The sequence below is a fragment of the Neoarius graeffei genome, chromosome 8 (genome assembly GCF_027579695.1).
Source record: "Neoarius graeffei isolate fNeoGra1 chromosome 8, fNeoGra1.pri, whole genome shotgun sequence".
In the NCBI taxonomy this organism is placed as follows: Eukaryota; Metazoa; Chordata; class Actinopteri; order Siluriformes; family Ariidae; genus Neoarius; species Neoarius graeffei.
In genome coordinates, this window is record NC_083576.1 from 7,633,647 (window position 1) to 7,647,116 (window position 13,470).

The 13,470-nt window shown below is 43.1% G+C and overlaps 1 protein-coding gene across 1 annotated transcript; it reads left to right on the forward strand.

Moving 5' to 3' along the window:
* Positions 1-4,052: 4,052 nt before the first annotated feature.
* LOC132890340 (uncharacterized) lies at positions 4,053-6,606 on the forward strand. The gene is made up of 6 exons (XM_060927151.1): positions 4,053-4,135; positions 4,243-4,587; positions 5,251-5,586; positions 5,852-5,962; positions 6,316-6,359; positions 6,475-6,606. Exons 1-6 carry the CDS (start codon positions 4,063-4,065, stop codon positions 6,604-6,606), a joined length of 1,041 nt encoding a protein of 346 aa, XP_060783134.1. The 5' UTR covers positions 4,053-4,062.
* Positions 6,607-13,470: the final 6,864 nt, after the last annotated feature.

Genomic DNA, 13,470 nt, shown 5'->3' on the forward strand with positions numbered 1-13,470 from the left:
GTGAGCGCTCGGTGAACGGGGAAGCAGGCAGGATGGAATTCCTGTCCCAGATCCGGATCGTCGTTGACGCGGAAGATACACAAGCTCTGGAGTGGATGTCCAGGGCGGAGCATGACAGAGGGGTCAGGGGTCAGGTCAGTGCTGGGGTTGAAATCGAACTTTGTCCATGAACTGCATGGCTGGACTTTGTGCAAAAAGTAACTTTCCTGATTACAACATCATGGGACTACATTTCTCAGACCCAGTGCAGCTAGTGCAAATCACTACCACAGATGATGATGATGTGACTAAAGAGACATACCTGTTTTCTATTTGCATAATCATACATTTGTCTAATTAGTCTGAGTTTGGTGTGCTTTGGAGTCTCACTTTTTATTCAACTTTCTCTTGACCAAATTGCCAAATTCTCCAGTTTTTCATAATAATAATAATATGTTCAATGTATATAGCGTCTTTCTCAAAACCTAAGGTCGCTTTACAATAATAGGCAGAAAAAAAGTCCACCAAATAGAGGTCAGGATATCATTACAGTGGTGTAGCAACCACAGTCACACCAAAAGGCGCATGAAAACAAGCCCCGCACCTCCAGCACAGCCGCTGTGATGCCGCCAGCAACATCGCTCTAACACCACGCCATGGATCCACAAAGCAAGCACAGAAGCACTGTCATGCAGAGTGCTGGTATGTCCCAAACCGCCTGCACAGCCTCCACGACGCCACTGAGCAACATCTCTTGGAACATCACGCCAATCATTAAAGCACAGAGTGCTGGACAACCATGATGTTAAAATGAGCAACGAGCTCACTGCAGTCCATAGCTGGGAGCACAGGCATCACCCACAGCGAACCAAGGCCTGGAGGGAACCGACGGCCAAAACTGGGTCCGGAGCTACACCACAACCGGTGGACTAAAACACTCAAACATCAAACACAGAAAAAAAAGAAAAAAATAGAATTAAAAAAAGGAGAGAAAATAAAATAAAAAAAAAAACTCTGGTGAGAAGCGTCAGCCAGAATGCGCATGACGTACTCTCAACCGGAAACGCAAAAGTTTCCGTTTGACAAATTCATGACAAATTTCAGTCTTCTCTCTTGATATTTTCACATCCAGGGCCTTGTTTGAATTGCTCTATGCTTATATGTTTGTTTGATGTACCATCCATCCATTATCTGTAACCGCTTATCCTGTGCAGGGTTGCAGGCAAGCTGGAGCCTATCCCAGCTGACTATGGGTGAGAGGCAGGGTACACCCGAGACAAGTCACCAGGTCATCGCAGGGCTAACACCAGGGGCGCAGATAGGATTTTTGAACTGGGGGGGACTGAGCTGTCAGCAAATGATTCCATTTTGTGTGTGTGTATATATATAAATATATATATATATATATATATATATATATATATATATATATATATATATATATAAAATGTGTGTGTGTGTGTGTATATATATATATATATATATATATATATATATATATATATATATATATATATATATATACACACACACACACTACCATTCAAAAGTTTGGGGTCACTTTGAAATGTCCTTATTTTTGAAAGAAAAGCACTGTTCTTTTCAATGAAGATCACTTTAAACTAATCAGAAATCCACTCTATACATTGCTAATGTGGTAAATGACTATTCTAGCTGCAAATGTCTGGTTTTTGGTGCAATATCTCCATAGGTGTATAGAGGCCCATTACCAGCAACTCTCACTCCAGTGTTCTAATGGTACAATGTGTTTGCTCATTGCCTCAGAAGGCTAATGGATGATTAGAAAACCCTTGTACAATCATGTTAGCACAGCTGAAAACAGTTGAGCTCTTTAGAGAAGCTATAAAACTGACCTTCCTTTGAGCAGATTGAGTTTCTGGAGCATCACATTTGTGGGGTCGATTAAATGCTCAAAATGGCCAGAAAAATGTCTTGACTATATTTTCGATTCATTTTACAACTTATGGTGGTAAATAAAAGTGTGACTTTTCATGGAAAACACAAAATTGTCTGGGTGACCCCAAACTTTTGAACGGTAGTGTGCATACATGTTATTTCACCTCCCTCACTGCCATCACCAGGAACTACCTGCAGGCCAGGACAATGATAACATTTTAACATAGCCTATGGAAATCCAAAGTTTACACATTATCATCACACACAGAAATTGCAAAGCTAGTTTTAAAACCGCTAAGTTCCAACTGTTAAACATAGCGAGAGGCTGGGCTACGTGTGTGTGTGTAAAGTGTAAACCAGTGCATCCTGACTTTCTAACTATGCCTGTGTGTTGCGTGAGCGGCAGTCAGTCAACAACTCTTCTCACAGTTTCCTTATGAAACAATATGCTCGCTGAAATTATGGCAGGGAACGCCAGATTAAACATTAAAACTGCCCTCTGAGCACTGTATCTACAGGCTACCACCAAAAGAAGGAGGCTACCAGAAAGGCATCTCTACTCCGTACGATTTTACTTTCACTACGACATTACTTTGAACAGACTATCAAAAAATTGCAAGGTGATATGATAAAGTAAGGCACAGTTTACTTACAGTCGTTGGTTTTTTTTTTTTGAAAAAAACGATGCAATCGTTTTCTGCCTTTTGGCACCCTTCATCATGCCGTGTTGGGGTCCTGAACTAGGAGGCGCTGTCCCTGATATGCCTGTCAAACTTGTTATGGGTAACCATAGCAACCAAGCTCGAGCTCGCAACCTGTGCAGTTTGCGCAGTTGCAACTATGTATGTACTGCTGTGCACCTCAATAAACCGAATGGTAATTAGTCTTTTGATTTTTCCGTGGGGCGGCACGGTGGTGTAGTGGTTAGCGCTGTCGCCTCACAGCAAGAAGGTCCTGGGTTCGAGCCCCGGGGCCGGCGAGGGCCTTTCTGTGTGGAGTTTGCATGTTCTCCCCGTGTCCGCGTGGGTTTCCTCCGGGTGCTCCGGTTTCCCCCACAGTCCAAAGACATGCAGGTTAGGTTAACTGGTGACTCTAAATTGACCGTAGGTGTGAATGTGAGTGTGAATGGTTGTCTGTGTCTATGTGTCAGCCCTGTGATGACCTGGCGACTTGTCCAGGGTGTACCCCGCCTTTCGCCCGTAGTCAGCTGGGATAGGCTCCAGCTTGCCTGCGACCCTGTAGAAGGATAAAGCGGCTAGAGATAATGAGATGAGATGAGATTTTTCCGTGAGGTTTGCCTTATGCAAAGAAAGACAGCATAGATGTTTTTTCCTCCCTATAAGTGGGGGGGACCGAACGAGGTGAATTTAAATCTGGGTGGGACGAATCCCCCCCGTCCCCCCCTCTATCTGCGCCCGTGGCTAACACATAGAGACAAACAACCATTCACACTCACATTCACACCTACGCTCAATTTAGAGTCACCAGTTAACCTAACCTGCATGTCTTTGGACTGTGGGGGAAACCGGAGCACCCGGAGGAAACCCACGCAGACACAGGGAGAACATCCAAACTCCACGCAGAAAGGGCCTCGCCGGCCATGAGGCTCAAAGCCAGAACCTTCTTACTGTGAGGTGACAGTGTTAATCACTACACCATCATGCTGACCTCGCTTGATGTTGACGGAGTTATTTTTAATTAAGTCCAAACTTGCTTCTGCCTCCAGTGTACCTTTCTCTTCATGATAGTTTGGTTGAAACTTGCTAAATTTATTCATTGAATTAACCGTTTATTAGGTGCATTGATCTAAAAAAATACCTACTCTCAAAACAGATTTGGTTGCATATCGGTCAAAGGGTTGCAAAAAAAATTAATAGTTATTAATTTACTGAATAATCTGACTAGAAAAAAACAAAACAAAAAGGAAAAGTTAAAAAAGGGTCTGTCCAGTAAATTCCCTTATATTGTTTGAAGAGTTTCACAGCCTATCTAAAGAAAGGTTCAGAAAGTGAGAGGAGGAACCACAGTCAGGTATCTACTGCTGCTAAATTTTTAGTCTGTACTGTATGTCGGAAATTCTGTGATGTCAGAACCTCGTGTCATAGGTCTTTGGCACAAAGTGAGATGTGCTCAGTTTGACCATCTGACAGTGGAGCAAGAGGAGACATGCTGTACACAGAGCTCACACTGAAGGTGCTGCTGATGACGTGGATTATAATAGTGCTTTTTTATAAAATTGGTAAGTGTCCATGGTTTTGATTGTTTCTAATCAAAGGGACTAAGTGCAATATTGATAATCTCTGTGTATTTAAAGAAGAATAAAGTTTGTTGTTTAATTCCTAACAGCAGATTCTGCACAGACAAATGATATCAGTCAGCCGAACTCAATGATCACTGCTGATGTTGGCGAGAATGTGACTCTACACTGCTTTAAACTGCTAGAACATGACACCAGAGTAATTGTTTGGTACAAGCAAAAAGTAGGACAGGAGCCTCGTGTAATTGTCACAGTTCATCACCAACCCAATTTTGAAGATGAGTTCAAGTCACCAAGATTCAGCATCGAGAAAAAAGAAACGAGATTCCATTTAAAAATAGTGAATGTGGAAAAATCAGACGAAGCCATGTATTACTGTGGACTTAGAGATTTTTTAACAAGGTTTGGAAATGGAACATTTTTATCAGTGAAAGGTAAGAAGTTACTTTAATACGTTTGTAAGTAGTTTAATGTTTCCTTTGCTTAAAAATGAACTTGATGATTAACAAATGGAATCACTGATTCTCAAGTTGTCAAGTGCTCACTTTTGACATAATAATCTATTTCAATTCTATATAATTTTGAATTGCTATCTTGTTATTTTATCTTAATTATTTGAAATTTTTTTTAATCAAAATGTCATTATTTTTAACATGTTATCCATAATGGTTATGGAGGTTATTTTGATTGTTTAAATTTAATGCTTCGGTACTATCTATGAAAAAAAAAAAATCTTGAATGAAATTATTATATACAGGTACTTTACAGCAAAACACAAAATTTCTAATGCTGGAATGGATCTGATCAGTGCATTTACTTTATTTTATTAGAGATAGGAAACTTCCAGTTAATTAAAGGTTGCAGTATCAAGCAATATTTGTAGGTGAGAAATTGTATGTTGATGCATTGACATAATCCAATTTGTATGAAAACAAAAAAAAAATGTATGGAAAAACTTATGTTTGATTGCTGTAATTAATAACATGTAATATAAACATTACGTCCCAGCTCTCTCGAGTCTGATTTATGGAATATATTTATTATAATGGTCTAAATATGAACTATCCAAATCACCCTATCTCTATCACATTGAACAGGTGATGGAGATGTAAAAGTGTCAGTGATCCAGAGTGGCGTGTTGGACTCGGTTCCTGCAGGAGCGTCAGTGACTCTGCAGTGCTCGGTTCTCTCTGAGAGCAGAGCAGCAGAACACCAAGTGCTCTGGTTCAGAGCTGCTTCACCACAATCCTATCCTCAAATCATTTACACTCATCACAACAGCAGCCGTCAGTGTGAGAGCGGCTCTTCTACACACACCTGTGTGTACGACTTCTCCAAGAACATCCTCAGCATCAGTGATACTGGAACTTACTACTGCGCTGTGGCCGTGTGTGGGAAGATCATTTTTGGGAACGGGACTCGAGTACAGTTGGGTAAGAACACGTGTCATGTTTTAGTGATATGCCAGAGTGTATAGTAATTATTTTTCTATCTAATATCTGGCTATGTACTTGTATTGGGCCATCCGATAAGATTTAGCACAATGTTGTTTCATTCCAGATATTTCATTTTTTACTAAAACCTACATCTCAAACTATTATTCTCTTTCATTTTTAATTGTTTGAAGGAATGAGTTTGTTTAGCATAGAAGTAAATACTGAGCCAATATTTAATCCTGTGATATTTCCTGTGTAGCAGAGAGATCTGCCGTGGATCCTGTAGTGATCTGTCTCGCTGGAGCTTTGGGAGTGTGTGTGGTTGTGATCTTTGCTTTGATCTTTATCATAACATGTAAAGGAAGAAACAGAGGTGAGTCTTCATTATAGATTTTATTAAAGTTATTATATAATTCTCAAGTTATTTTAAAATTCTAAAATTTCCTTTATATACAATGAGTCTCCAGTTTATTAAACATACAGATCTCATACAAAGCGGAGTTCCTGTTATCACACCAATGTTTTCCCACTAATATCATGTCCTGAAATGTTTTATTCCTCTTATACTACAGTAATTTGCAACAACTACATTCTGAAATCATTAAAAGCAACACTTTGTACTTTTTATCATTAATTATAGTTACATTTAATGCTGTGGAAGATCAAAACAAGTTAGTTCCTGTTATCTATCAGCGATAAACTGGTGTTGCATTTTCTTCTCTACAGTGAGATTAAAACACGGTTCTGTGACAGACAAGACCCTCAATCAGGTAAATATTCAGGATATGTGAATACATACATGATGCTGTAAACAGACAAGTAATTAGTGTAAAATTGCTGCATTATAAGTGTAATAAAAAGTCTAATAATCTCATCTCCCTCCAGGACTGTGACACTGTGGAGCTGAATTACGCTGCCTTACATTTCAGTGAGAGGAGAGCCAAAAGAGGAAGAGTAAAGAAACAACAACCTCAAGATACTATATATACTGATGTACAATATAATTCTGTAGCTTAGATTTGATCTCTGATCTGATTCAATATTATTAATTCTGTTCTCAGTTTTCATTTTGACTGTAGATATATGTTTTTGTTGAGGATTAATGATTGTTCAGACTGAATTTAAACTGAAAGCTGAATGATCAAGAATTTTCAAAATCACTGGAACACTGGGACACTGGTTCTGTCTCAGAGTGACATGAGAAAGCATTTTCCCACCCGTTCTCCTCTTTTTTGGGTAATTTTCACACTTAACTGTTTCATATCTCCAAAACAAATCTTAAAAGAAAACACATGCAACCTGAATAAACACAAAGCACATTTTTGAATGATGGCATTTTCCAAAGGAAAAGAGTTATCCAAATCCAAATCTCCCACCACACACACACACACACACACACACACACACACACACACACACACACACACACACACATGTATGTTTTTACATCAACCAAATTTAATGAATAACTGGGTTCAGTTACATGATACACACCAAGGCTTCATTACTGCCAGTGCTTTTGAACCGAAATATCACTTTAATTAAACCTTTCCAACAATGTAAAGTAGACTAAAGGATTCAAAAAAACAGGACATTATGTTGCAATCAAACGAGATTCCAGAAAAGATTTGAATGTTATTTCTTGACTAGACAGGGTTGCAAAACCATTCCTAAGGCTGCTTACATATGACTAGCTTCAAAATCTCTCAGTGCTCACTTTGCCATTGTTTTCCTATTAGGAGAGCATCATGCCTCCATACTGACCCCAGCATACCGTCGCTTTCAATCCAGGCATTTTAATGCTCTGCTCAGAGTTCAGAATGGTTGAACTTCAACCCCGTTTGTCATTGACATCTCTGAGCATAACCAATGACTTTACAGTGTGACATACTGGAACTTGGGCGGAGCAAGACTGGCACAATATATAACATTGATATCAAATCTAGATTTTTTTTAAAATATATGTTCATTTTGGGGCGGCACGGTGGTGTAGTGGTTAGCGCTGTCGCCTCACAGCAAGAAGGTCCGGGTTCGAGCCCCGGGGCCGGCGAGGGCCTTTCTGTGTGGAGTTTGCATGTTCTCCCCGTGTCCGCGTGGGTTTCCTCCAGGTGCTCTGGTTTCGCCCACAGTCCAAAGACATGCAGGTTAGGTTAACTGGTGACTCTTAATTGACTGTAGGTGTGAATGTGAGTGTGAATGGTTGTCTGTGTCTATGTGTCAGCCCTGTGATGACCTGGTGACTTGTCCAGGGTGTACCCCGCCTTTTGCCTGTAGTCAGCTGGGATAGGCTCCAGCTTGCCTGCAACCCTGTAGAACAGGATAAAGCAGCTAGAGATAATGAGATGAGATGTTCATTTTGGGCAGCGTGGTGGTGTAGTGGTTAGCACTGTCTCCTCACAGCAAGAAGGTCCTCAGTTTGAGCCCAGCAGCTGATGAAGGCCTTTCTGTGTGGAGTTTGCAGGTTCTCCTTGTGTCTGAGTTGGTTTCGTCTGGGTGATCTGGTTTCCCCCACACTCCAAAGACATGCAGGTTAGGCTAATTGGTGCTCTAAATTCACCGTCGGTGTGAATGTGAGTGTGAATCGTTGTTTGTCTCTATGTGTCAGTCCTGTGATGATCTGGCAACTTGTCCAGGGTGTACCCCACCTCTTATCCATAGTCAGCTGGGATAGGCTCCTGCTTGCCTGCGACCCTGTACAGGATAAGCAGTTATGGATTATGAATTGATGCTCATTTTGAATTTGATGCCAGCAACACATTTTAAAAAAACTGAAACAGCGGCATGTTCACCACTATGATGCATCACATCCAATTTTAATAAAACTCTGTAAATGTTTGGGAAATGAGGAGACCAAAAATATTACATTACATTATAGGGATTTAGCAGACACTCTGATCCAGAGCAACACACAACAAGTGCAAAAGTCAGATCCAAGAAATGCTGAACTTCTCGACAAGAAAGTTCTCATGCCAAATGAAAGTCATCATGACCATGCTAGACAGTGCACAGCCTGGGTTGGTCAAGCTAGCTAAGATAGCAATGTGATTACACAGTGGGCAGAGAAGCAGGGAAGAGGATCAGCCTCAAAAGGTGGTTCTGCACTTGAAGGTGGTCATGGAGTCAGCAGCTCTGACCTTGATGGGAAGGTCATTCCACCAATGGGGAACCAGGACAGACAGCAGTCTTGTATGGGCTGGGGAGGAGTGGAGAGGAGCAGTGGCCAGGTGACTAATAATAATGGAATGTATGTGGGGTTGGATCAGTCTCTGAAGGTATGCTGGACCTGACCCCTTAACTGTCTGGTAAACTAGCACCAACCTTTTAAATTTGATGCAAGCTGCAACAGGCAGCCAGTGAAGGGCAGCGAGCTTAGCGGTGGCATGGGAAGGACAATGGAGGTTGCAAACCAGGTGGGCTGCAGGATTCTGTATGAGCTGCAGGGGTCTGATGGCAGATGCTGGGAGGCCACCGAGGAGGGAGTTGCAGTAGTCCAAATTGGAGAGGATCAGTGCTTGGACCAGGAGCTGAGTAGAGTAGGTGGTGAGGAAGGGGATGATCCTTTGAATGTTCTAAAGGAAGAATCTACACATCCTTGTCTCTGCATCAATGTTTGCTGAGGAGGATAGTTTGTTGTCAAACCCCATCCCTAGGTTCTTTGTGTTGGGTGAAGGTGACATAGAGATATCCCCCAGAAAGATGATGAAGTCTAGGGGTGGAGAGAATAGAGCGGGAATATAGATCACTTCTGTCTTGCCTGACTTGAGCTTCAGGTGAAGGTTAGCCATCCAGCTCTGGATGTCTCATCTCATCTCATTATCTCTAGCCAGTTTATCCTTCTACACGGTTGCAGGCAAGCTGGAGCCTATCCCAGCTGACTACGGGCGAAAGGCGGGGTACACCCTGGACAAGTCGCCAGGTCATCACAGGGCTGACACATAGACACAGACAACCATTCACACTCACATTCACACCTACGGTCAATTTTAAAGTCACCAGTTAACCTAACCTGCATGTCTTTGGACTGTGGGGGAAACCGGAGCACCCAGAGGAAACCCACGCGGACATGGGGAGAACATGCAAACTCCACACAGAAAGGCCCTCGCCGGCCCCGGGGCTCGAACCCAGGACCTTCTTGCTGTGAGGCGACAGCGCTAACCACTACACCACCATGCCGCCCAGCTCTGGATGTAATGCAGACAATTTATTATTTATCTTAATTTTATATCATCACTTCCAACCTTACCAGTACATTTGATTGTATATATGTATTGTGTATCTTATATTTTCTATATATATTTTAAATATTGATGTACAGTACCTATATTGTTTAAACTACTTAATTTACTTATTATTTTATGGGCATCTGTGGGCTGTTTCTAAACGACATCTCACTGTACTTGTATGGTGACAATAAAGTACTACTACTACTACTACAAGCAGAGAAGCGATCTGAGACCTGTGTGTCAGAAGGAAGAAAAGAAAGAAATAAATGAATGTCATCAATATAGCAGTGTTTGGATAGACCATGAGAAGAGATTATCAGGCCAAGGGAATGGAACTGAGCATCTCCATTGCTGTAGTTTTGGAAGTGAAATGTTCTCCCATTCTTGCCTGATATACAATTTCAGTTACTCAACAGTTCAGCGTCTCCTTTGTCATATTTTGTTCTTCATAATGCACTAAATGTGTTCAAGGGGAGACAGGTTTGGACTGCAAACAAGCCAGTTTAGAACCTAGACTCATTTACTCTTGATTTTATATATCATTACATTTGTATCCAATTGTGTATTGGTATCCCTATAAGCAAACATACATGTACATCTCCAAGACATCTATGCAATACATGCCAACATACCTGGAAGATGTATCGAAAAGAGCATTTGTTCATCTGGAAGATGTTTCTGAATCAACAATTTTGAATGTCTCTGGTTTAACAACAACTCCTTGATATTTCAGTAAAAAAAAAAGTTCATTCTGCTTGCACATGCAAATCTTCCAGATGTACATAATTTGTTCTGACAGGGATATTAATACATGTCTGGATACCGATATCACTATATTCTATTCGATTCTATTCTATTCTATTCTATTCTCATGTGTAGCAGTTCGATAGGTATGAGTGGAGCACAGAGGACAGCAGGACAGAGATCAGGTTGATACACTGTTTTATTGTCACACTTTTCAGTCTAACAACTATGGCTTAAAATTTACAGACATACTGTACACACACTCGGCGTCTGGTTCCGGGAAGAGCCCCTCTGCTCTCCATACCTGTCAACCCTCCCGTTTTTCCTGGGAAATCCCTTATTTTGACTTATTTCCCGCTGTCTTCCCGTTTTTTTATTTTCCCGAAAATATCCCGTATTTTCACATTATATAAAAGTCGGTAGGTCCAGAATTCATGACGCGCCTCTGACAGGAGTTTACAGCAGGAAGTCGGGCCATGAATTCACGTCCCCGCCCTCTCCAGTACAGCAGGTGGCAGTCTAGTAATTACACATTGATTTTAATTGCATGTCTGTGAAGAAGACTGTCAGAACCATAGCGCTAGTCTGACCCATAGATTTACATAGAAGACTAGATTCCTCACCGCATATTCCAGAACGTCCGCACAGGGCGGCCATCTTACCACAGACAAGGGGTATGAAGACTTACGCAAGCACAGCCCAGCCCAGCACTCACATTATGATTTACAGGAAATCAAAGTACTGACTTTGATGACAAGATGATGTGTGTGTCTGTTTTAATTGTAGATGTTTATATCAGTATGTTTAGTTTTATTTTAGCTGCACATTGGAGCCTAGTCAAATGAAATTTCAATCTTCTGTGCTAACATATATTGACTTTGACATGATAATCAGCTTTGAATGTTCTTTTTGTAAATGTAAAGATATCTTTTTATCCTTGGAAGTATAACCACGTGATTAATTAAATGCTTTTTTGTCACAAACTACCATGAGTCACTGTCACTGTTTTATATTATTACTTACTATTACTTTCGGAAAGTTCGACTTTCCGAAATTTTCCCTTATTTTGAGTTAAAATCTGGGAAATATCCCTTTTTTTCAAACCTCAAAGTTGACAGGTATGTTGCTCTCGCTCTCCCTCCTTAAATAGAGCGCGGTCACTGGGAAGACACACACAAACATAAGTTAATTGCCGTCAGGTGTAGTGATTCTGCAACTTACCTTCCCTGACTCTGCCCTCCTGTCGCAGACCGGCGCTTGACCACGCCCCCGCTGCCACATACCCCCACCGCCCGACTCAGTCCGGGCAGCCGTCCGGCCCGCAGCCGACTCCCCCCCCCTTGACGGGAGAGGAAGTCCGCCACGACCATCTGTGCCCCCGGCCTGTGGACCACCTTAAAATTGAAGGGTTGGAGTGCCAGATACCAACGGGTGATCCGCGCGTTGGCATCTTTCATGCGGTGGAGCCACTGGAGGGGTGCGTGGTCCAAACAGAGGGTGAAAGGGTGCCTCAGCAGGTAGTAACGGAGGGCGAGGACCGCCCACTTGATTGCCAGACACTCCTTTTCAATGGTGCTGTAGCGCCCCTCACGCACTGACAGCTTCCTACTGATGTAGAGGACGGGGTGGTCCTCCCCCTCCACTTCCTGGGACAAAACTGCCCCCAGCCCTCTGTCCGACGCATCGGTCTGCAACACAAAGGGGAGAGAAAAGTCAGGGGAGTGTAAAAGTGGCCCCCCACACAGTGCAGCCTTTACCTCGGAAAAAGCCCGCTGGCATTGCTCCATCCACTGGACCGGATCTGGGGCCCCCTTTTTAGTGAGATCAGTCAGCAGGCTGGTGACGTCCGAATAATTAGGTACAAACCTATGGTAATAGCCAGCCAGCCCCAGGAACTGTCTCACCCCCTTTTTGGTCTTGGGCCTCGGGCAGGTCGCAATCGCTGCCGTCTTATTAATTTGGGGATGCACCTGCCCGTTGCCCAAGTGGAAGCCCAGATACCGTACTTCCACCCACCCAATCACACACTTCTTTGGGTTGGCTGTGAGCCCCGCTCGCCTCAGCGACCTAAGGAAGGCCCTCAGATGTTCAAGGTGCCTCGGCCAGTCATTACTATAGATGATGATATCGTCTATATAAGCGGCCGCATAAGTGGCGTGGGGGCGGAGGACTCTGTCCATCAGCCGCTGAAACGGAGCGGGCGCCCCAACCAGCCCAAACGGAAGGGTGACGAATTGGTGTAAACCAAACGGTGTGGAAAAGGCCGTTTTTTCTTGGGATAGTGGAGTCAAGGGGATCTGCCAATATCCCTTCATCAAATCTAGTGTCGAATAAAAGCAAGCACTGCCGAGTCAATCGAGCAACTCATCAATACGAGGCATTGGGTACACATCGAATTTAGGCACCGTGTTGACTTTTCTGTAGTCCACACAGAACCGGACCGACCCGTCGGCCTTGGGTACCAAGACCACTGGGCTGCTCCAGTCACTGTGGGACTCCTCGACGATGCCCATTTCGAGCATGGTCTCAAGTTCTTCCCGAACCACCTTTTTTTTGTGTTTGGGTAGTCTGTAAGGGCAGCTATGCACTACTACCCCCGGGGGCATCTCTATGTGGTGCTCTATGAGGTTAGTGCGACCGGGCAGGGGCGAGAACACATCCGACAACTCGGTCTGCAACTGGACGACCTCCGTGAGCTTGGTCGGGGAGAGGTGGTCTCCACAGGGGACCGGAGGGGTATGTGATGTCAATGCCCCTTTTTGAACCTCCGGCCCCAGCTCCGCCTTCTCCGGAACCACCGACACCAACGCCACGGGGACCTCCTCCTTCCAGAGTTTAAGCAGATTGAGGTGGTAAATTTGTAGCGCTCCACCCCTGTCCGTTTGGCTCACCTCGTAGTCGACGTCCCCGACTC

Coding starts and splice junctions, on each gene's coding strand:
- LOC132890340 (XM_060927151.1), top strand. CDS start 4,063: ATGCTGTACACAGAGCTCACACTGAAGGTGCTGCTGATGACGTGGATT. Junction 5,963..6,315: donor ATGTAAAGGAAGAAACAGAG/GTGAGTCTTCAT, acceptor TCTTCTCTACAG/TGAGATTAAAACACGGTTCT. Junction 6,360..6,474: donor CAGACAAGACCCTCAATCAG/GTAAATATTCAG, acceptor ATCTCCCTCCAG/GACTGTGACACTGTGGAGCT.